This window comes from Vulpes lagopus, chromosome 15 (assembly GCF_018345385.1).
Source record: "Vulpes lagopus strain Blue_001 chromosome 15, ASM1834538v1, whole genome shotgun sequence".
Classification (NCBI taxonomy): domain Eukaryota; kingdom Metazoa; phylum Chordata; class Mammalia; order Carnivora; family Canidae; genus Vulpes; species Vulpes lagopus.
This window is the reverse complement of record NC_054838.1, coordinates 10,871,657-10,896,279: the sequence shown is the minus strand read 5'-3', so window position 1 is coordinate 10,896,279 and position 24,623 is coordinate 10,871,657. Positions and strand designations below refer to the sequence as shown.

General features: G+C 33.3%; 1 protein-coding gene across 24 annotated transcripts in view; it reads right to left on the bottom strand.

Annotated features, from left to right (window-relative positions):
* The window catches only part of SOX6 (SRY-box transcription factor 6), a 585,747-nt gene that overhangs the window by 246,910 nt on the left and 314,214 nt on the right, over positions 1 to 24,623 (bottom strand). For all 24 annotated transcript variants that reach the window (XM_041730048.1, XM_041730065.1, XM_041730058.1 and 21 more), the window contains one exon: positions 747 to 836. In XM_041730048.1, the coding sequence (XP_041585982.1) occupies positions 747 to 836 (90 nt within the window). The remainder of the gene's footprint in view (positions 1 to 746; positions 837 to 24,623) is intronic.

The window sequence follows — 24,623 nt, the reverse complement described above, 5'->3', positions numbered from 1 at the left end:
GAAAAGTTAGATCCTATGAAATCTGTTTGAGATTAATCAACCTATGATCCTGCGGGTATGCTAATGAAGACAGCAGCAACAATTTACTCTCATGAGCGGTTTCTAAGTGCCAGGAATTGTTCTAAAAACTTTACTTGTATTAATCCTCTTAATGAGCCTGTGAGGTAGGAACTCTTCCTCCCCTACTTTAGATACAAGGAATTCAAAACAGAAAAGTTCAGGGACTTGTCCAAGGTCACTCAGTTAGAAGGTGACAGAGCCAGGACTTAAGAAAGGTAATCAAGCCTCAGAATCCACCCATAAGCCATTGTATACAACACAGTCTAGAAACTCTTTTTTATAGGTGCTACCCTTGACCTTCTTTGACCAGGAGAAATTCAAATTAATGATTTGGATCCATAAATTATGCCATTATTATGATTTCAAGAGGAAAGACTAAAATTATCTTTAACTTAATTGTTCTTCATCTTTTGACATTTGTTTCTTTTTCATACCTTCCTATTAAATTAATTAAGCAATTAATCTTATAATTTATATGTTTATAGACTAATAAAAAGAGAAGGCAAAAATTTCATTTTGCAAATATAAAGAATAAAAGTTCAAGGGCACACTATACATTTACCCTCTCATATATGAACAAATATTAGAGGTAAGAATTTAATGTTAGGGTACAGAGATCAGCGAGCATATCGTTATACAGAATAACATTCTATACACTGATATGTTTGATATTTTGTATTTTGTACCTTTAATTTCTCCAAGAAGTTCACTGGTATTTAGTCTTTCCATTTTTTCCTTCCAATCTTTTGAAAGTAGTTTTTCCATGCAGGAGGAATCTATTAGAGTAAAAAAGTAAGTATTAAAAATATTACATATGTATTTTATAAGTATTAAAATATTACAAATCCAAAAGCCAGTTTATGGAGAAATTCTCTCATTTAAAAATGATCAAAGCTATTTTTCATTGTTGTTTTAACCCTAGGATACAGACAATTATATTACTGTATCTATCATAAAATACCACAACTAAATTTATTTTTACCACATTATTTAAATTATTCCCAGGAAAAAGAAGATAATGTTCAATAATTTTATCTTGGTACATTATAAATATAATTCTATTAATATTCAGTCAGCATTTATCATTTCTTAGACTGATAGGACAGAAAAGGGGGCTCTTTCCCATGATACGTTTAACTTTAGATGTTGTTCCTTTGAATCCAGGTGATTTTTTTTTGAGTCTAAGCAAAATTCATGTGCTATTCAAGGAAGAAAGACAAATCTTCAACAGAGAAAAAAACAATTAAAGTGTAACCACTTAGTCCTTAAGAAAAGAAATAAACATATGGCAATTTTTCCAAAATACCCATTTAGAGAAAAATTCAAAGAAAATAAAGTCAAGATGTTCTCTGTCCCTCAGTAATAAAACCTACTTAACCTTTTCTCTTATATAGAAAGAGATATATATTCTTATAAAGAAAATACTCAATTAAACACTATTTGCCCTACTGCATATCTAAGCAGCATACTAGATTATAGAGAGTGATTATACTTGTTTCTATAAAGATTCATAAAGGTTACAGAAATTTAAATTTTAGAATGTTCTAATAATTAGCAAAATTTTCTCAATGAGTTTTTTTTCCTCTATTCAGATGGGTTTGCAACTAGAGCTACTGCTCACAACTATATATATCTTTTAAGTTTCAAATCTTAACAAATAGGCCATGTTTCCGAAAGGGAATGCAGATTTAAATACTAAATCCTCAGTGCAAAGCATACTCCCATTAAACTTTAACATTCCAAGTGTCAAAATTCTGATAACTTCTTTTTAAAATTATATTTAAAATAGTTACTTCAATTCCAAATGCCTTTCCTCTCCCATATGGGTACCTATCTCTTTAGCATTTTTCCTTTCATTTTTTTTCCTCCAACTTCTAAATCCTCCTTGAATTTTTCAGAGTGAGGTGTAAGGTCAAGATGGATCTAAAGGGTTGTAGAAACTAGATAAGCTTTAGAAAAAGACAGTGAGCCCCCAGTAAGAGATGAGAAGACCATTGCATCGTTAGAATGTATTGGTGAAAACAATTAACATTTGTCCGTGACATGATCAATCAATCAAGGAACGGATGGAATCCAGATCAGAGTGTCAATGAAATGGCTGATGAAGAACACCAACCATACTGGCTCGCTATTGCAGAAGCTAAAGTTCTGTCTAAATAGAAGTCAGCTTGATTCTATTAAGTGCAAGCTCACTGCCCCTTCCCTTCCTTCTTCCCTTTATCTTCCCCCCCCCCCCTTTCCTTCTATTCTTTCCTAGTCATTATGTTTTTAGGCTTCAACAAGTGATCTACTACCATGATTAAAAATTGGATTCTGAGTGACTTTCCAAAAGGACCTGTGTGCATATGCATATACCAGTTTGCATTTAATTTCCAATATGGTATCTTATGCTACTTTTATTTTAGATTCAAAAACACACTATACTTTTTGTCTGTACTTTGTTTTTATGCTAAAGTAATAAAAATGATAACACTAAGTTTGGGAGTTAAGAAGTAAATCCTCAAAGCCATGCCTAACAGAGATTAGTTTTTCCCAACTTGGGTTTAAATTTCTGAGAGAGATCAATAGAACATCAGATCATGGATAAGAATAATCAACTAAATGTCTTCAACTTCCTATACTACTCAGTTTTGTTAGTGCTTTTTTTTAACCCTTTCATACACCTTGTAATATTGCACTAAGCTGATAATCACTGATATAAATGCTAAAGCATAATTTGTTTGGTTCAAATTTGAGTTGAGAATATATATTATAATAGTAAAAGACAAAAACCCAATTTACTAGTAATGATCACAAATTCAGAGCAAGTTCATAAACTAGGATTAGATACACACTAAATGTAAAACAGGCAAAAATATGTCACTCGTTTCTATAAATAGGCCTGAAATCTTTCAGAGCTCCAGGAAAAGAATGCTGAAGCTTCATGGGAGAAAAATAGAACTGTATGGACAACAGGAATACATACTTCAAACATAAATCAGACACAGCTTCACATAAAAGCTACTCATTAATAAAATGGTTAATAACATCAAAGCATTTCACATTCCTATTAAAAAATTAATCCTCACCATAATGCTGAGTTAATCTACCTAATATGAGTTCCCATTTCAGTAGAAGAAACTGAGGGGAAAAAATGAAGCAGCCTTTTCATGTCTATATTTATAACTCATAAAAATCTTTAATAATGAACACTGATTTCCTTTATAGGTCAATGAAAATCACTACATACAGCCTTATCAATTTAATCACAATTCTAAGAGATTCCAGGAAGATTCAGAACCCAGGAAGTCTCTTGAAAAACTCTTAGTTCTCTCACCTAATTATCTGACTGCCAAACGTCAAAGGCCACGCCACAATTAGTATTAATCATGCTTCATACTATAATGTAAAGTAAGTAAAATGAGGGTAAAAGGACCAAAAGATACAGATTGTTAATGAGTACCACACAGGTAAAGGGCACTACTGCCATCACTGAGGGGTTTCTGACTTGGAATGAGGAAATATGTAATAGATAAAGTTGTAAATGAAAATTGATATTTTCAAATTTCCTACTCAAAACAATATCCAGGTAAGGGTGCAAATTAAAAGTAAGTATTCATCCTCTATGTGGCACATCCTTCAACTACATTAACAGTAGTATCTGTAAAGAGGTAATTGAACAATTCATACTTTACCCCATTCTGATCACACACAAATGCAAAAACCAAAGAGGTCAGAATAAGTAAAGAAGTCCAGTTTGTATTAGGTACACGGGAAGAGTAAGACCACACAGATGGGCATTAAATCAGTAGTCATGGAGGATTCCAAATGGAATAAAAGTACTGAACATCACCTAGGTATTCTTAGATTATTTTATACAGAAAAATGTTTTATACAATTGACTTGAAAACAACTAATACACTTACATTAGTTCCACAGTTCTCAAAACATGAAACAATTATATAGCATATTTTACTGTTTGATTATTCAAATATTATTAGTTTGACTGAGTTGTCCTCAGCAAAAAAAATGGGAGAGGAACTACATATTTTTTGGAAATTAAGAGAAAGAACCACATTAGAAAAATTTTTTAAATGTCACCATAATATATATATATGAAAAATCAATGTAGGCCAAAATACTGCAGTGTAGAAGTGGAAAATGTCAAAATTAATTCATTTTACTTTGAAAGAATTAGTGCCCATAAACCAATACATATTCCGTGAAATGCAGGACTTTATATTTATCTCGTCTAATTTTTGTAAATAATATGATTAAATCAAGACTCAAAAACTGAGAGCTCGACTTCAATTCTTGCTTATATTTTATCAAGGATGTAAAAGATTTTGACATGTTAAAATCAATTCTCAGCCACATAGTTTTTGGTTTTTCTTTTTTTTATTTATTTTTTTATTTTTTTAATTTTTTTTAGTTTTTGGTTTTTCTATTTTCCTTTGCAATTTAAGTTTTTCAAGAAAAAGAAAAAAGTAAAACACAATTCAGAAATAATTTTTAATAAATATCCTGCATAATGGATTGCAGAGCAATTTTTCTGCTTCCTAAGTATCTAGGTTTCAGGCCAGGTAAGTTAAGAATGCTTTATCATGCTAACAATTAATTTCACTAAACAAGAGAAATTGAAGTGAGAGTATGTGAGATATTTATTTCCTAACCTGCATCGTAATACTTCAGGGACAATTTTAAATTATTCCTAGTTTTAAAAGCCACAGCAGTAATAACCCCTATTCTGCAGAAAGTGAAGGAATTTCAAATGTGTCAAAGAGAGTAAATAAATATCTCATTGCTAAAATTAAAGCATGGGGGAATAGAAAAGGATAATGGGAAAATTTTTTAATGCACAGGTACTTTAAAACAATTCACCTGTGAGTAAACACTCTTCCTTTTGCCTCAAAGTGATAAAGTTATAAATGCTAAAACATTAGAAACATGACATAAAAAATAACTTTAAAATATTTGAGTGAGAAAAACCATGACTGCTGCCCCAGTATGCAGATTTCCTACTGCTTTATTAACGCTTTTAAGATAATATTAAATCAATTCCTTTTATTTTTACCATAAGAATCATAAATTTCAAATGCAATAAATTTTCTATGTATTCAAGAAAAATGATAGCTTATCAAAAGTACCTTTGACCTTGGTTTACAACTAGTTCTGACTACATATATTTATACTCCTGCTAATCATCCATCCCACATTTTTCATTAGGAAACACAGACACACATGCCAGTTACTGTACATTTTTCCACAGTGACAAGTGCTCCACAATACAGTGGGATAAAATTGGAGCTTGGAGAGCTTGAAGAGCACTCTTAAATTTTAATTAAAACCCTCCAAGCTCACTAAAAATAATTAGACACTAAAATGTGCCAGTTTTATTTTGAAGTCACTATAACGTACAAAGCACACTCCCTGACGACTGCTCGTGCTGTCCTTCTCTCTCTCTCCCTCTCTCCAATGAAACAACTGATTTTCCAAATACGAACAAGGCGGTATAAATAGAGGCTGTTTTCAGGCCTGCTCTTCATGCTGGGAAGCTGACAGAAAAGACAGCAGAATGGGTTTTTCAGACTGCACCAAATGAACCTAGAATAACTTGCCTAACAGAGTTTGAATCACTGACAAACTCTAGATAAAATTCAGTCTGCAAGAAACACGAGTTATATCACTGATCTTTTTTGATCCAAAAGCCAAACCTTTAACCTCTTAAATGTTTTTGCTATCTTAAAATATCTCATACAATGCTATATTCCATCCTATTTTTAGCCAAGCAGCAAGAGAAAGCATGCCTTTCCCATACAGCAGGGCAATGATATAAACATCAACACAGATGCGCTGCCAGGAAGAGCTGGACTTCTCAAGCACTTGATCATTAAGGAATGCACCAACTGTTTTGGATAATCTCGTGCCAGCTCCCCTTTTGCTCCACACTCCCCTCTGGGAGTGGCCAATCTTGCCCTGGTCCTAATTTTTCATTTTACTCCTCCATAGCACCCCCCCATCCTCGAAAATATGAGAAATGGCATTTATGCCTAGCAATGAAAAAGCAGGCTCACTTCCCCAAACAGACCAAAACTTTAAAACAATTAACCCTCCCCTCTTCTTTCAGATAAATTACTAAGTATAAAATGCAATCTGTTTCCTTTGTTTATTCAATATGAACAATTTGTAAATGACTCAAGGATAAAATTCAGAAAATGTTGTGCTAAATTAGAACCATTATAAACATGCTAATGACTCAATGCTTGAGTAAAACATGCATGATCGGTGTGAAGAAATAGATTTAGTTCCTGTGAAATTCTGTTGTGCTGCCTTAAAATGATTCGGTCATTAAATCAGATATTTTCCTTCCAGGAAAAAATGTTAATTCCACAGCCACTTTACTAGATAATATACTGTGAGTATATGTATGTATGTGTGTCAGTGGGAGCTTTGGAAATGTCATTAGAACTGTTAGATACAAGATTTTGGCATATTCATAAGGGAGAAAAAGATCCACACTTGAAACCTGGCAGAAATACACATACAGACATCATCACATTGGGTGTAATATTCTCTCTTTGCACTGTTTTTATGTACCAAAGTCTTTGATAATTTTTATGGGAATCCCTTAAAATTGACACTTAACATACATTCATGGAAGTCATATTGTCCTACGCAGATGTTTCATCTGCTTTCCAAGGTTGCTTAGCACCTAGAACAGTATCAGAGGGACCACTCAAAACCAAATTTCTCTCCCATATTCATCAAATTACAACTACTACCAGCGTCAATACAGAAAAAGAGGGAAACATCCAGCAGGTGATTCAGAGGCTCACAGCCTACTGCTATAGCTGAAAGAGGCTTCAGGGGTCAGTAAGAGCACCATCCTCCTTGCAGAAACCAGAAAACAGAGTCAAGATGAGGAAGTCATTTGCCTTCCCCAAGGTCAAACATGGTGACAGAGCCTTGATTCCAGTTCGGTGCTGATTTTACTGAAATGACTAAATCATATTTGAACATCAGTCTTATAGTCTCAATACCACAGCATCCAACTGTAGAAAATGAATAATTGTATCTATTATTAATTCTTTCAGACAGAGTGAAGCACTCTAGTTTCTTGGGGAGGGATACTAAAAATTGAAGGTACTGCAGTGAAAAGTCGTGTTCAACAGCCAGTTCTCCCCCACACACTCTGTTATGCTGGGTCTTCCTGTTCCTTCAGATTGCCTTTTCCTTAATGCCTTGTCTTGGTTTGAACGAAGAGCTTTCTTTTTCTGAATATCATCCACTAAGGAATAGTTAAGATGCTGCTTAAAAATACTATTGAACTTAAAAAGTAATCACTTTCTATTTTTTTTAAGGATTTTATTTATTTATTCATGAGAGACACACAGAGAGAAGCAGAGACACAGGCAGAGGGAGAAGCAAGCTCCATGCAGGGAGCTGGATGCAGGACTCGATCCCAGGTCTTTGGGATCAGCCCAGGTCCCTGGGCTGAAGGCGGCGCCAAACCTCTGAGGCACCCGGGCTGCCCAAGTAATTGTTTCCAACTTAGTTTTTATCTTCATGTATAAGAAGTAAATGTGCAGCCTGAGACCTTGGTTTTTCATGGTAGCTCATTGCCTGGGACACCTTCAAATTTACTACAATTTTAATGAGTAAAAATATTCCATTAGAAACTATGGCTGTCCATATTAGTAAAATTATGACTCATCATGACCTCCTCTCATGACCCTCCCTACATTCTCCCACTCCATGCCAAAGGCTAAGGTACTCAAACCATATAACATGGGACACTGTTCTTTGGGCTCTACAAATGTTTCACTTTTACTTTTTTTCAATACTCATTTAGCTGCTGTTTAGAAACTGTATTAGACTGTGGAAATAATAACTTCTGTGTCCTATATTCCTTCTTTTGGTTTCTTTGGGGAAATATTTCTGAACACCACTATCATCCTGATGGAGTTGTCAATCATAATGCTCTACCGCCTGCCTCCTCCTGCTTCTCCTAGCCACACAGAGAGTAATTTGACCCAATCAGAATTCTCTGCAGGAACTAGACAGAAAGGTTCTCTTAAGCTCAGGTGGGAAACTATAAGCATATGGGCCTGGTATTGTCATGCCCATCTTCTCTGACACATGGAAAGAGCCTGTGTGAAATAAAGACAAATGAAACCAAAAATACAAAGAAAGACAGGAGAGAAGATAAGATAAACAAAACCTTTACTCATGTTAGCATACTTACATCTAAAAAAGCCAAGTCAAATTCTGCTCCTGAGCTATGTAAGCCAACAGAATCCTGTTTTTGCTTAAACTAGTTTGAGTTGGGTTTCTGCCATTTGCAACTTAAAAAAAAAATCTAAACAACATGAAAACCATAACAAAAACTGTCATACCTACTCAAATCTGTTATGTTCCAAATGGCAACACACTGGAAACCACTAACTTCTACTACCAGGTTAAAACATTTATTATGGAAATCTTGAAATAAACCTCTGCTTTATTGAAAGATATGTAAAACTTTAAACTGTTATAGGGGCACCTGGGTGACTCAGTTGGTTAAGCATCTAACTTTTGATTTGGGCTCAGGTCATGATCTCAGGGTTGTGAGATCATGTTCCATGCTGGGCTCTGTGCTCAGTAAGCAGTCTGCTTGAGGATTCTCTCTCTCTCTCTCTCCTTCTCCTGCCCCTCCCCCACCTCTCTAAATGAATGAATGAATGAATGAATAAATAAATAAATAAATAAATAAATAAATAAATAAATAAATAAATAAAATTAAGTAAACTTATTGTAGGACTGCTATTTATAATTATTTAGCTATCTAAATTAGGATTTCCTAAACATGATGCAACCCAAGGAAAATACAGCAGAAATAAAGTGGAAGCTGGGGTTCGTTAAAAAACAAAAACAAGAACAAAAACAAAAACAAAAGCAAAAGCAAAAACAGAACAAAAAACTCCCATCTAAGATCATCAGCAAGCCCCAATTTCAGTTTTATGTTCATCAAAATGGCTTCACTGTTCTGGTTAAGTGACTTTATACTTAATGTTAAACAATGAAGTTTCAAAATAAGTTTTTTTCTGATGAAATATCTTTTCTTATTTGTTTTATTTCTGGAAAGGCAATTCATAAATAATAAATTTAAAATAAGGTTATACCTCTTAGATTAGTTTTCAAGACCCTCCATATTCTGGCCCTAGTTATTCTCCTCCTATTATTTTTCCTGTATGAAACTTTTCATTCTGTTCAAATGAGTACACTAAACATACATCACTCTTTCATACAAAGCTTGTGCTTTTTCACTTCACCTTTGCTCATGGTAGCCTCCTTATCTGAATGTCTCCCCAGTTCTTGCTGCTTTCTAAAAACTCTACTATTCTGTGGGGCCTACATAATTAAATACCACCTCTTCAGTTATGTGTTGGAAATTCTCTCCAAAAAGCAAAATAAACTGGCTGAGCGTATATTATCTGTCAGACACTATGCTTTTTATACTCTCTTCATGGATCAACTCATTAACTCTGAATTTTACAACTCTTTTCTGTATCTATCATTGCTGTTACTTATCCATTTTACCACCATATGATTAAATATATGATCAAGTTTATACTGCATTACCTTAACTAAATATTAAGTTCCTTCTTGGTCAAGAAAAATTTGATACCACTTTGTGTTCTTCCATAATGTTTAATGCAAAGCTCTGTACATAGTAAATAAAATAAGTTCCTTAATATACTATAAGAAATTACTCTTATATGTGTGTCAAACAACAACAGAACTACTTTGCTTTTTAAAATTAATCATATTGGGATGCCTGGGTGGCTCAGTGATTGAGCATCTGCTTTTGGCTCAGGGCGTGATCCTGGGATTCTGGGATTGAGTCCTGCATCAGGATCCTGCATGCAGCCTGCTACTCCCTCTGCCTGTGTCTCTGCCTCTCTTTCTGTGTCTCTCATGAATAAATAAATGAAATCTTTTAAAAAATTTAAAAAATAAAATTAATCATATTGTATGTAACTTAATGTACACATATAATAAGACCACCATTTTAAATGTAAATTCTATGAATTTTGTCTAATTATACATTCATGTACCTGTCACTTCAAAGAAGATAGTAGAACATTTCCAAAATAGTTATCCTGTGCTCCTTCATTGATCCATAATCCTAGCCCTGAGCAACCATTGAATTGATATCTCTAACTACAGAATAGTTTTGCCTACTCTTGAATTTCATAAAAAAAGCATGAGAGTATACAGTAGGTAATCTTTTGGATACAAATTAAAATTTTTGAGATTCAATCATACTGTAATATGTGTTAGTAACGGGGTACTTTTTGTCAATGGATAGGTTTCCATTGTATAAATGCACAATTTGTTTATCCATTCATCTGTTTATGGACATGAAGGTTTTGCCCACTTTGAGCTAATATAGAAATTTATTCATAAGTCTTTATTGATATGCCTCTTTTTTCCCCTCTGAAAATGGACTTTCTTCTAAAAGTAGGGCTGTTTTGCACCTGACTTAAATTTTTTAAGATTTTATTTATGTACTTAATTTAGAAAAATAATTTATAAAACATATTTATAAACTACACATCTACATAAATTATATATACATGTATTTATATTACATATTATATACATATATTTAAGTTATTATGTATATCTGATACATATCTTTTGTCAGATATATGTATTGTAAATATTTTTATCTGGTTTACATGCCTTTTTATTTTCACAAGGTGTATTTTGAGGAGCGATAGTCATTTATAGGTCTATTTCTGGATTCTTTGTTCTGTTTTATCGATCAATTCATTAACCTGGCACCATACCAAACTGTTTTGATTATTGTAGCTTTCTAGTAACTCTTGAAATCACAAAGAATAAGTCTTCCAAATTTGTTCTTCTATTTCAAATTTATTTTGGCTATTTTAGGTCCTTTGCATTTCCATATAAATTTTAGAATCAGGTTGCCTGTCCAAAACAAACAAACAAACAAAAAACCTTGGATTTTTACTGTATTTATCTTTTTCTTTTAAGATTTTATTTATTCATTCATGATAGGCACACAGAGAGAGAGAGAGAGAGGGAGGGAGAGAGAGAGGCAGAGACACAGGCAGAGGGAGAAGCAGGCTCCATACAATGAGCCCGACATGGGACTCAATCCTGGGACTCCAGGATCACACCCTGGGCTGAAGGCAGGCCCTTAAACTGCTGAGCTACCCAGGCTGCGCCTGTATTTATCTTGAATCGATTTTAATCTTTTTTTACTTTAATATATTTAGGGGCACCTGGGTGGCTCAATCCAACTATAGATTTCAGCTCAGGTCATAACCTCAGAGTCATAGGATCCAGCCCCATGGTTGGGGTCTGTGCTCAATGGGAAGTTTAGATTCTTTCTCCCTCTCCCTGCTTGTCCTCCCCCAGCCCCTATACTCTCAATCTCATTCTCTCTAAAATGAATAAATAATCTTAAAAAATATATATATATATATATTTAAAACTATGAAATTTCCCTTGAAATAGTGTTTTAGTTTCATCCCACATATTTTGGTAGGTTTTGTTTTCATTATCATTCAGTTTAATATATTTTATAATTTTGTTTTTTTCTTCTTTGGTATATGGCTTATTTAGAAGTATGTGGTTTAACTGACAAATATTTGGGAATTTTTAAAATTTCCTTTTGTTACCATTGTAGTGTATTCCCATTGTGGTCAGAGAATATACTCTACAGAATTTCAATCTTTTTATATTTATTCTGACTTGGTTTATGGTCCAATATATGTTTTATCTTATGAGATGTTCCATATTCATTTGAAAAGAACAAAATTATTCTGCAGTGTTTTAGTATAGTGCTCTATCAATGTCAATTAGCTTAGGTTGATTGATAGTGTTGTTCAAGTCTGGATTTTCTGTTTGTTTGGTTTCATTTTCCTTTCAAATTCTGGAAGATGATTATTGAAATTGCCAACAATAATTGCATTGTACATATCTTTTTTTCCCTTTCAGTTCTGTCAACTTTTGCTTCATGTATTTTGAACTTCTGTTATTAGATGCATACATATTTAGGGATTTTATATCTCCTTCATGAGTTGGCTCTTTAAGCATTATGAAATATTTTTATCTCTGTAATACTGCTTTTTCTTAAGTGTACTTTTATATTACTATTACCACTTCATCTTTCTTATCACTAGTATTTGTATAGTGTATCTTTACCCACCCTTCTACTTTTAATCTATTTACATATTGATATTTACAGTATTTCTTATAGTCATATATTAATTAAATCTTCTTAAATTCTAACAATCTCTACCTTTCAAAATTATTACAATCAGTCCATTTACATTTAATGTAATTATTGATAATAGAGATTAAACCTGACATCTTGCTATTTTTTCTATATTTTTATCTGTATTTGGTTCCTCTTGTCCTCCTTCCCTGACTTTTTTTCTGACTTTTATTTAATTTCTTAGAATTTATCTTTTTTATTGATTGATTACCTATATGTCTTTGTTTCATTATTTTAATAGCTGATCAAAGATTTTTGATATATGGGGCACCTGGCTGACTCAGTCAGCAGAGCAGGCAACTTTTAATCTTGGGGTTGAAAGTTCAAGCCCAAAGTTGGGTGTGGAGATTACTTTAAAATAAATGCTTAAAAAATCCTTTGCAAAAGATTTTCAATATATATCCTTACTTACAACAATCTATGAACAAATAATATACTACTTCAAATGCAATGTAAAAAACGTAAAAATATCCTCCATCTTTCATTATTGTTGTCATACATATTACTTTTATGTTTTATTTTTTAATGTATTTATTTATTCATAAGAGACACAGAAAGAGAGAGAGGCAGAGACATAGGCAGAGAGAGATGCAGGCTACCTGCAGGAAGCACGATGCAGGACTCTATCCTGAGACTCCAGAATCACGCCCTGGGCTTAAGGCAGGCACTCAACCCCTGAGCCACCCAAGCATCCCTACTTTTATGTTTTAAACTCCACAACACATTGTTATTGTTTTTGCTATGACTCTCATTATAAATAAATGATTAGAATTACAAATGTCTTTTATCTTTGCCTTTTGATAATCATTTCCAGTACTACTCATTTATCTTTTAAAATCTAAATTTCCATTTTCCTTCGCCCTGACAAAATTGCTTAAATTTTTCTGTGGTGAAACTCTATGGCAAATAATTCTCTGAACATTTTTGTGTCTGAAATATCTTGATTTCACCTTCATTTTTGAAGAATATTTTTCCTAAATAATGAATTCTAGGTTAATTTTTTTTTCTTCCCTTAGGACTCCAAAAGATTCCATTGCAATATTTTTTAGTTGTATTTTTTCAAATGTGAAGTCAGGGATAATTTCTCTGTACCACTAAAAACAATGTGTCTTTGGTCATGTAAGATTTAAAGTTTTCAGTAATTTGATTTGGGTGTGCTTTGATATACATTTTTCTTTGTGTTTATCCTCGAATCTGGAGGTTTATATTTTCTGACAAATTTGAAATTTTTTCAGCCATTATTTCTTCAAATATATACACATGCACACACTGTTATGCATACATCTTGACTCTATTTCACATATGGTATTACATTATTTCTCACAAACTATGAGACTTTGTTCATCTTTTTTCTTCCCGTACTTCTGTTTGGATGGTTTTGATTGCCCTTGTCTTTATTTTACTAATCTTTCCATCTACAGCTAATTGTTTGCATTTACATTTATCAGGTATTTACTTTTAAATCTCAGGCCCTATATATTTCACATCTTGAATTTCTATATGCTCTTTTTTATTGTTTCAATTTCTCTATTATGTTTATATTTTTCTTTAAATCCTTGAATATATTTATAATAGCAATGTTTTTTTATTGAAGTATAATTAACATACAGTCATTTTCAGATATATAATGATTCAATTTTATATATTTCTCAGTGCTCATCAAGAGAAGTGTATTCTTAATCCCCTCTATCCCTTTTCCCTATCCACCTCCCTTCTAGCATTCTGCAGTTGTTCTCTGTGTTCCACAGTCTATTTTTTTGTTTGTCTCTTTCTTTCTTTGCTCATTTATTCTGTTTCCTAAATTCCACATGAGTGAAATCATATGGTATTTGTTTTTCTCTGATTGACTTATTTCACTTAGCATTATGCCCTCTAGGTACATCCATTGGATCTAGAGTTGTTGGATCCAACAACATCCATTGTTGTAAATGGCAGTATCTCACTTGTTTTCATGGCTCAGTAATATTCTATTGTATATATAGAGATCTAATATATATGTATATGATTTCTTTTTTATCCATTCATCTATGGATGGATGCTTGAGTTGCTTCCATACCTTGGCTAAGATAATTAATACTGCAATAAACACAAGGGTGGATATATCTTTTTGAATTGTGTTTTCCTTTGAGTAAATACACAGTAGTGGAATTACTGCATTGTGGCATTTCTATTTTAACTTTTTGAGGAAAACTCCATGCTGTTTCCCACAGTGGCTCTACCAATTTGCATTTCTACTGACAGTGCATGAGAGTTCCTTTCTCTCCAGATCATCACCAACACTTGGTATTTCTTGATTTTGATTTCAGCCACTGTGACAAGTGTAGGATGATATTTCATTGTAATTTTGATTCACATTTCCCTAATGATTAGTGATGTTGAGCATCTTATCATGTGTCTGTTGGTCTTCTTTGGGAAAGTGTCTATTGAGGTCCTCTCTCATTTTTAATTGAATTTTTTTTTTTTATGTTTTTGCTGTTGAGTGGTATAAGTTCTTTATATATTTTGGGTGTTAGCCTCTTATTGGATATATCATTTGCAAATATCTTATTCCATTAAGTAAGCTGCCTTTTTGTTTTGTTAATGGTTTTCTTTACTGTACAAAAGCTTTTATTTTGGTGTAGTACCAACAGTTTAATTTTGCTTTTGTTTAGCTTCCCTGAGGAGATATGTCTAGAAAAATATTTCTATGCCTAATGTCAAAGTGATACTCCCTATATTTTCCTCTAGGAGATTTGTGGTTTCAGGTTATAATAGATATGCTAAAGTCACTGTCGTTGTTAATTCTATCATCTCTGTAATTTGTGGGTCTCTTTCTATTGACCGATTCTTTTTCATACTTATAGGCTTACGTTGTCTAACTTTTTAATATGTCTAGTATTTTTTCTGCGTACTGGACAATATATATATTAAATTTCTGAGTGTTTGGAATTTGTTCTTCTCCAAAAAGAACAAATGGATTGGATTGAGTTTTCTTCTTATGGATATCCATTTAGTCATAGATCATCTTAATCAACTAGAGCCTTCTTTTTAAGCTTTTTACAATGGGTCTACCTTTTTTTCTTTGTTTGTTTGTTTGTTTATATAATCTCTACATACATCCTGGAACTCAAATTCATGACCCTGAGAACAAGAGACATGCTCTTCCAACTGAGCCAGCCAGGTTCCCCTAGAGTACTTTTTAGTCTAGGGATAATTTATTCTCATTCCAAAGGCATGGCTTTTCTGGATTTCCACTGAATGCCCTGGGTATTTAATGAGGACACTCCACTGTAGCAAGTTAGAACTTAAATGTCTCCCAATAATTTTTATATTTTAGTAGTTTTACTTTCCAAGGCTATTCTTTGCCAAGCCTCTTATATACAAACTCTATTATGTGCAGCTAAGAATTTAGCCAAAAACTCAAAAGGACCCCAGAGAAGATTTTTAAAGTTTTCTCTCTGTAGCTTCTTTCACTCTCAGACTTCCATCTGCAAATTATAATTTCCCCAAAATCTGATGACTGTTCAGTTATACAGTACTTGGGTTGGCTCTCCCTGTAGCAGGGTCTGGTAAATGCCACCAGATAGAAAGCCAGGATAATCGTAGGGCTCACTTTGTTTTATTTCCCTCATAGATTATGGTCTTGTGCGTCTTGATTTCTTTTTTTTTTTTTTTGCATCTTGATTTCTAATTTTAAAACAGTTGTTACATAGTTGATCAAAATCTCTTGTTTATATTAGAAGATTAAGTCTCTGTTTGAACAATATGATTAGCTCACATTAATTAAGTATCATATGTCAAACACTAGACCCAGTAATTGCATAATATTCAAGTGCCCATGGAAAATTACTTAAATAGACCACATGTTGAGTGATAAAGTAAGTCTAAGAGAATGTCAAAGAATTGAAATCATGGAAGGCATGGTTTTTGACCATAAGAGAATCAAATAGAAATAGGTAATAGGAAGATAACTATAAAATCCCTAAATCAGGATTTAAGCAATACACTTAAATAATCTATGACGCAACAAAAATTATGAACCAAAATATTTTGAACCAAGTTATAATAAAAATCTGACATCTCAAAATTTATGTCAAGTAATGCAGTTATTAAAACTTTAAATGCAAATATTACAAAAGCAGAAAAGTTGAAAATTAATTACCCAAGCTCCAGGTGAATCTAGAAAAAAATGCATCAAATAAACCCCCTGAAAAGGATGATGATGAATAGATCTCAGAGCATAAGTCAATGACATAAAAAATTATAGTCCGATGTAATTCTTATTGTAATGAATTTGAAAATTTGGATAAAAAATTTCCTGAAAAATACACTTATTAAAATAGAAAATCAAAATAGGTTTTTAAAAGATTTATTTATTTATTCATGAGAGACAGAGAGAGAGAGAGAGGCAGAGACACAAGCAGAGGGAGAAGCAGGCTCCTCACAGGGAGCCCAAAGTGGGATCTGATCTTGGAGCCAGGAATTACGCCTGGAGCCAAAGGCAGACACTCAATCACTGAGCCACCCAGGCATCCTGAAAGTCAAAATAGTTTTATATTTGCTAAAGATATAGGGTTATTTATTTATTTATTTATTTATTTTTAAATATTTTATTTATTTAGTCATGAGAGAGAGAGAGAGAGGCAGAGGAAGAAGCAGGGTCCATGCAGGGAGCCTGAGGTGGGACTCAATTCCGGGTCTCCAGGATCATGCCCTGGGCTGAAGGCAGGTGCTAAACGGTGAGCCACCCAGGGATCCCAAGATATTGAGTTTATAATTAAAAGCCCTCCACAGAGATGACGCTAGAACCTGACTGCCACACTGGCGAATTTTTCCAAATATTCAAGGAAGAAATATCAATATTTTACAAACTATTCAGTTAATTAAAAAATAAAAGAGGAAATACTTCCCAATTCAACCTTGACAAGTACACCATAAGAGAAATCTACAGGGGATCCCTGGGTGGCTCAGCAGTTTGGCGCCTGCCTTTGGCCCAGGGCACGATCCTGGGGTCCTGGGATCGAGTCCCATGTTGGGCTCCCGGCGTGGGGCCTGCTTCTCCCTCTGCCTGTGTCTCTGCCTCTCTCTCTCTCTCTATCTCTCTCTCTCTCTCTCTGTGTGTGTGTGTGTCTCATGAATAAAAAATTAAATATTAAAAAAAAATCAAAATAAAAAAATATTAGCAAATTATTACAACAATATATACAAAGAAGCCGAGACGCCTGGGTGGATCGGCGGTTGGCCAGCTGCCTTTGGCTCAGGTCATGATCCCAGGATTTGGGATCGAGTCCTGCATCGGGCTCCTGTGAAGAGCTTGCTTCTCCCTCTGCTTATGTCTCTGTCTCTCTGTCTCTCTGTGTCTCTCATGAATAAATAAATAAACCTTTAAAAAAAACAAGAAAAAAGCCAAGTGGAAATTATTCCAAGAATACAAAGTTGCTTAAAGATTCAAACATCAAAAAAAAAAAGATTCAAACATCAATATAATGTATGTTATAATAAAGGTGGAAAAATTACGTGATCATTACAATAGATGCAGCCAAAACACTTATAACATTCCATACCCATCCATGCTTTTTTTTTTTTTAAAAGAACTTTAGCAATCTAGGAATAGGCGAGCACTTTCTTATTTTGATCAGACACCCACAGTGAATAATATTATTCATGGTGAAATACTGAATGCTTTCTTCTAAGTTCAAAAATAAAACAGAAATGTCTACTATTACCCTTCTAATTAACATTATCCTGATGATCCTAAGGAGAAATAAAATAATTAATAGAAACAAATGTATGTGTAGACAGCTTCTGGTTCCAGTCTGGCATTTAAGGAGCTTAGAAGTTGCCACTGTGTTCTAATGACAATTAAAAAGATGAAAAAAAAACCTGAAAAATCAACACCTCTTTGGAGATCCATCAGAGAAATTAGGTCACATAGCAAATCACTGCTCCAACTAGTGGAAAGAAAGATAGGTAGATATATAGAATCACATTACTGGGGCAAAAATCCATGAGCAGAAACTTCCATGAGAACCAGGGCTTATGTGGGAAAATTTGAACTATAATCGACAAATTGCTGGAGGCTCATGATAGACAACTTCGAGGGTTAAAAACTATAGGGAGACCCAGTTTAGGGGTCTCCCACACTTTCGTGAGTTTTACTTCAAGGTGCTCTAGCAATCTTCAAAGTGAGTATCAGAAAATAATCCCCTTTGCAGGAGGAAAGGAAAGGAAATGATTTTGAAGTACAGCAGAACATTCTGTTCTTCTTAACAAGACCTATCCTCAGAAGAAACTATTTGACCAGAGCCTAATATGGCAGGATTTTATCAGAACTTAACCTACCTAGGAAAGTAAAATATCTGACTCTAACTTCCTCTAGCCATGTAGAAGAAAGAAAATATGCAATCCAGCCAAAGTTCCCCCCCCTACAGAGGTGGAGTTGTACTGAGAAGCACTGGTGAAATTCAAAGTCCAGGGGCACAGGGTCATCAAAAGACTGAGGCCTACTCATAGGACTAGAAAATGCTTTCCATCCACCTATGCCTCACCACTAAATTACTAAAGGCCTATTTACCAGTTTCTTTGATCCAAACATCATGTCTGCCATTCAACAAAAAAATTACAAGGCATACTAAAGGAAAAAATAAACAGTTTTAATAGACTGAACAAGCATCAGAATCAGAGTCAGATATGGCAGGAATGTTGAAATTGTCAGACCAAGAATTTTTAAAAACTGTGCTTAATATACTAAAGGCTTTGGGATCCCTGGGTGGCGCAGCGGTTTGGCGCCTGTCTTTGGCCCAGGGCGCGATCCTGGAGACCCGGGATCGAATCCCACATCAGGCTCCCGGCTCATGGAGCCTGCTTCTCCCTCTGCCTGTGTCTCTGCCTCTCTCTCTTTCTCTCTGTATGACTATCATAAATAAATTAAATTAAAAAATTAAAAAATTAAAAAATATATACTAAAGGCTTTAATGGAGATAGTAGACAACATGCAAGAACAGATAATGTAAGCAAATAGATGTAAATTCTAAGAATCTAAAAGAAGTTCTAGAGACCAAAAACACTGTAACAGACATGAATAATGTTTCTGATGGGTTCATTTATATACTAAGAACATTTAGAGAAAGAATATCTGAGCATGAAGATCTGCCAATAAAAACTTCCTAAATGTAAAGTAAAGAATAAAAAGACTGGAAAAAATATACCTGAATATCCAAGATCTATGAGAGAACCACAAAAGGTATAGATATGTGTAATGGGAATATCTGAAGAAATGACAAATATGGAAAGAAACAGAAAAATATTTTAAGCAATAATGACTGAGAATTTTCCCAAAAAAAGTCAGACACCAAGCCACAGATCCAGGAAGCTCAGAAAACATCAAGCAGGAAAGATGCAAAAACAAAAACACTAGACCTAAGTATATAATATCAAAATACACAAAGATAAAGAAAAAAGTTGAAAGAAGCCAGAAGAAGGAAATAACTTACCTAGTCAGAAGAGCAAAGATAAGAATTACATTGAATTTTCTTCAGAAACCAAGCAAGAATAGAGTGGAATGAAAAAATAAAACCACTGATCTTGAATTCTATACCCTGAAAATTATCCTTCAAAAGTAAGGGAGAAAGAATTTCTTGGACCAAAACAAAACAAAACAAAACAAAAAATTGAGGGAATGTGTTGCCAGTAGACCTGGATTTCAAGGATTGTTAAAATAAATTCTTCAGAGAGAAGAAACATGATATAGGTCAGAATATAAGATGTACATAAAGAAAAGAAGAGCATAAAAATGAATTAGTAAAGATAAAATGGAAACATGTTTTATTCTGAATTGAGCTAACAAATACATTTCTTCAAAATAATAATAGCAACAGGGTATTTGACTGCGTGTGTGAAATGTGTGAAATTGTAATGTAGGCATAGCACATTAATTGGTTTTTGAATGTTGAACCAGCTTTGCATACCTGGGATAAATTCATACATAAGAATATATGTATGCTTATGTATGAGTGAAATGAATGATAGCAATTATACAAGGGATAGGAAGGAAGAACAAGGAATATTTTGCTGTTATAAGGTACTTGTATTACCCATGAAGAAATACAGTGTTATGTGAAAGCAGAATCTGATTAGTTGTAAACGTATACTGCAAACCTAAGAAAAATACTAAAAAATTTTCAAAAAGTATAATTGACATTCTAACAAAGGAAAGTAATGGGATGATATAATGTGCTAATTCAAACCACACAACAGGGAGAGAGTGTGGAAGACAAAAAATAAGAACAAAGAATAGAGACAACAAATAGAAGACAGTGGCAAATATGGTAGATAGTAATCCAACTATATAATAATCACTTTAAAAGCCAGTGGTCTAAAGATACTACTTAAAAGATGGAGACTGTCAGAATTGATGAAAAAATAAGACCCAACTATATGTTGTTTAAAAAAAAAAAACCCACAAAGACACATATAGATTAAATGTCAAGGGATGGAGAAAGGTATATCATGCTAACAGTAATCAAAATAAAGCAGGAATAGCTATATTATTTTCAGAGCAGATTTCAGAGGAGGGAAGTTATCAGGGACAAAGAGGGGCATTACATTATTATAAAAGGGCTAATACTTCAAGAATACACAACAATCCTTAAGGTGTATGTGCCTAACAACAGAATGTCAAAATACATGAGGCAAAAACTGATACTCCAAAGGAGAAACAGATGAATCCACCTTTGTAGCTGGAGACTTCAATACTTCTCTATCAGAAATGTAGTGATCCAGCAGCAGAAAACAGTAATGATACAGTTGAGCTCAAGAGCTTTATCATTCAACTGTATATAAAAGACATGTATAGACTACTTCATCCTGTAATAGCAAATTAAACATTCCATTCTTCTTTTGGGATTTTGACTGAGATCATACTGGACCTAGAAACCAGTAATGAACAAGCGCAATTTGAAATTAAAAGTACAAAACTAGTATGACTCTAATAAAATATGCATAAAATCTATATAAGGAAAACTACAAAATTCTGATGGGAAATATCACAGAACAACAAAATAAATGGAGAGATATTCCATGTTTTTTGTAGATTTTTAAAAATCAAGTTGAGGAAGTTCCCCTCTATTCCAAATTTGCTGAGGGTTTTTATCCTGAATGAGTGGTAGATTTTGTCAAATGCTTTTCTGCATCTATTGATATTATCATGTAATTTTTCTTTTTTAGTATGTGAATGTGATGGATTACAAGTTTTGATTTTTAAATGTTGAAACAGCCCTGAATATCTTAAATAAATCCCACTCGACTATGATGTATGATTCTTTTTATACATTGTTGGTTTTTACTGTTAATATTTTGTTGAGAGTTTTTGTACCTATAGTCATGAGAGATATTGGTCTGTGGTTTTCTTTTCCTATAATATATTTTTTTGATTTTGGTATTAGGGTAATGCTGGACCTACAGAATGAGTTTGTAAGTATTCACTCTGCTTCCATTTTTCTAGAATAGATTGTACAGAATTGGTATAATTTCTTCTTTAAATGTTTGGTTGAAATCACTAAGCCCTGGGTTAGTGCTTTCTGTTTTGGAAAGTTATTACTTTTTTATTCAATTTCATTAATAGATATAGGCTTATTCAGATGGTCTATTTCTTTTTGTGTAAATTTTGGCATCACTTTATACAAGGTCTTTTCAGCAAATGGTGTTAGAACAACTGGACGCCCACAGGTAAAAATGAATCTAGACATAGACATAGATCTTACACTCTAAAAGCATAACTCATAATGGATTATTGACCTAAATGTAAAGTGTAAAACTATAAAACTCTTAGGAGATACCATAAGAAAAACCTAGATGAGGTGCCTAGGTGGCTCAGTTGGTTAAGGGTACAACTCCTGATTTTGGCTCAGATCATGGCTCAGGTCATGAGATCAAGCCCCGTGTTAGGTTCCACAGTGGACATGGAGCCTCCTTAAGGTTCTCTCTCTCTCCAGCTCCCCCTGCTCCTCCCTGCCTCCACTCACATACACTCTCTCTCTTTAAAAAAAAAGAAAAAGAAAAAAGACCTAGATTAACTTGAATATAGTAATAACTTTTTTGATACAACACCAAAGGCACAATCAATGAAAAAAATAATTGATACATCAGATTTAATGAAAATTAAAAACTTTTGTTCTGCAAAAGATAATGTCAAAAAGAATGACAAGACATGTCACAGACTGGAAGAAAATATTTGCAAAGATTTACCTGATAAAGATCTTTTATCCAAAATATACAAAGAACTCTTAAAACTCAACAGTAATAAAATAAACAACTTGATTAAAAGATAGGCAAAGATATGAATAGAAACCCTGCCTCAAAAGATATACAAATGGCAAGTAAATATATGAAAAAGTGTTCAATATTGTATGCTTTTAGGGAATTGCAAGTTAATACACATTGAGATACCACTATACACTTACTATAATAGCCAAAATCCAGTTCACCTCTATGTTCATTGCAGTATTATTTACAATATCAAAGACATGAAAGCAATGTTAAGTCTGCAACAATGAATGAATAGATAAAAAAGTCACACACACACACACACACACACACACAGAAATATTACTCAGCCATAAAAAAGATGAAATCTTGCCATTCGTGACAATATGGATGGACCTCGATGGTGTTATGCTAAGTAAACTAAGTCAGACATAAAATCACAAATACCCTATGGTCTCACTATATGTGAAATTTTAAACAAACAAGTAACTGAGCTTATAAATATAGACAATGGATTAGTGGTTGTCAGAAGTAGAGGGTGAAGGGTGGATAAAATGGATAAATGGGATCAAAAATTACAAACTTTCAATTATAAAATAAGTAAGTCTTGGGGATGTAACATACAGTATGGTGATGATAGTTAATAATGCTATTTTGTATAATTGAAAGTTGTTAAGAGAAGAACTTAAAAATTCTTATCACAAGGAAACAGAATTTTGTATCTATGTATGGTAAAAATGTTAACTAGACTTATTTTGGTGATCATTGCACAATATATACAAATATTAATTTCTTATATTGTATACCTGAAACTATAATAATGACGCTATATTGTCAATTATATCTCAAAGAACAGCAACAAAAAAGAATGGCCAAAATAACAACACTGACAATACCAAATGCTATAGAGGATGTGGAACAATAGGAATTCTCATTCAGCGGCAATATAAAATATTAAAGCTTTTTGGAAGACAGCTTGGTAGTTTCTGGCAAAACCAAACATACTCTTAAGTTATGACCCAGCAATCACACTCCTTGATTTTTACCTAAATGAACTGAAAACTTATGTACCACACAACTGTGGTACATCCAGAAAATAGAATATTATTCAGTGCTAAAAGGGATCTCAAGTCATGAAAAGACATGGAGAAAACTTAAATTCATATTACTAAGTGAAAGAAGCCAATCTGAAAAGGCTACATACTATATGGTTCCAACTATATGATGCTCTAGAAAAGGAAAAGCCATAGAGACTATAAAAAGATTAGCAATTACCAGGGGTTAAAGGGAATAGAACACAGAGGATTTTTAGGGCAGTGAAAGTATTCTGTACAATAATAAAATGGTGGATTTATGTTCATTATACGTTTGTGAAATCCATAGAATGTATAACATCACAGATGAATCCTAATTTTTAACATTTACATTTTGAATGAAGGGAAAATAAAAGCTGAAATCACGCTCTTGAAAAGAAAAAAAAGTTGTAGCCAAAGAAAGCAAAATTAAAGCCTAAATATGCTGCTCTTTCTTATTTTAGAAGGGAACAGGAAAAATGATAGCGAATTCTCAACTAAGAATTGTTCTGTGAAAAGTCCAAACATTGACCAGTTCTCTTGATTGCATGGAGCACAAAGGCTCTTTCAATATCCCCCTGCACAGCTTAAAGATGAACTTCATGTGCCTCTCTATCTTCAATTCAAATTAGGCAACAATTAGTGGTGTCAGAGGGAATTAAATTTACAACTGATAATGGTTATGACCATTATGTCTGTAAGTTTTGGCCCTACTGAACACTAAATTTACAACTATGTACTAAACTTACAACTAATAATTGTATATGTCTATACTTTTTGGCTCTACTGTGAGCGTCAAATGTGGGTTTTTGAAAATTTCTTACAATTAAATGACAAGTGAAGTTTATCGATAATATAGTCCTGAAAATTAGTTCTCAGCATTGAAAGATTATGTACATCTTTTTGTTCTGAACAAAACTTACAACTAGTAGATAAATAAGTTCTTAAGATCTAATGTACAGCATAGTGATTATAGT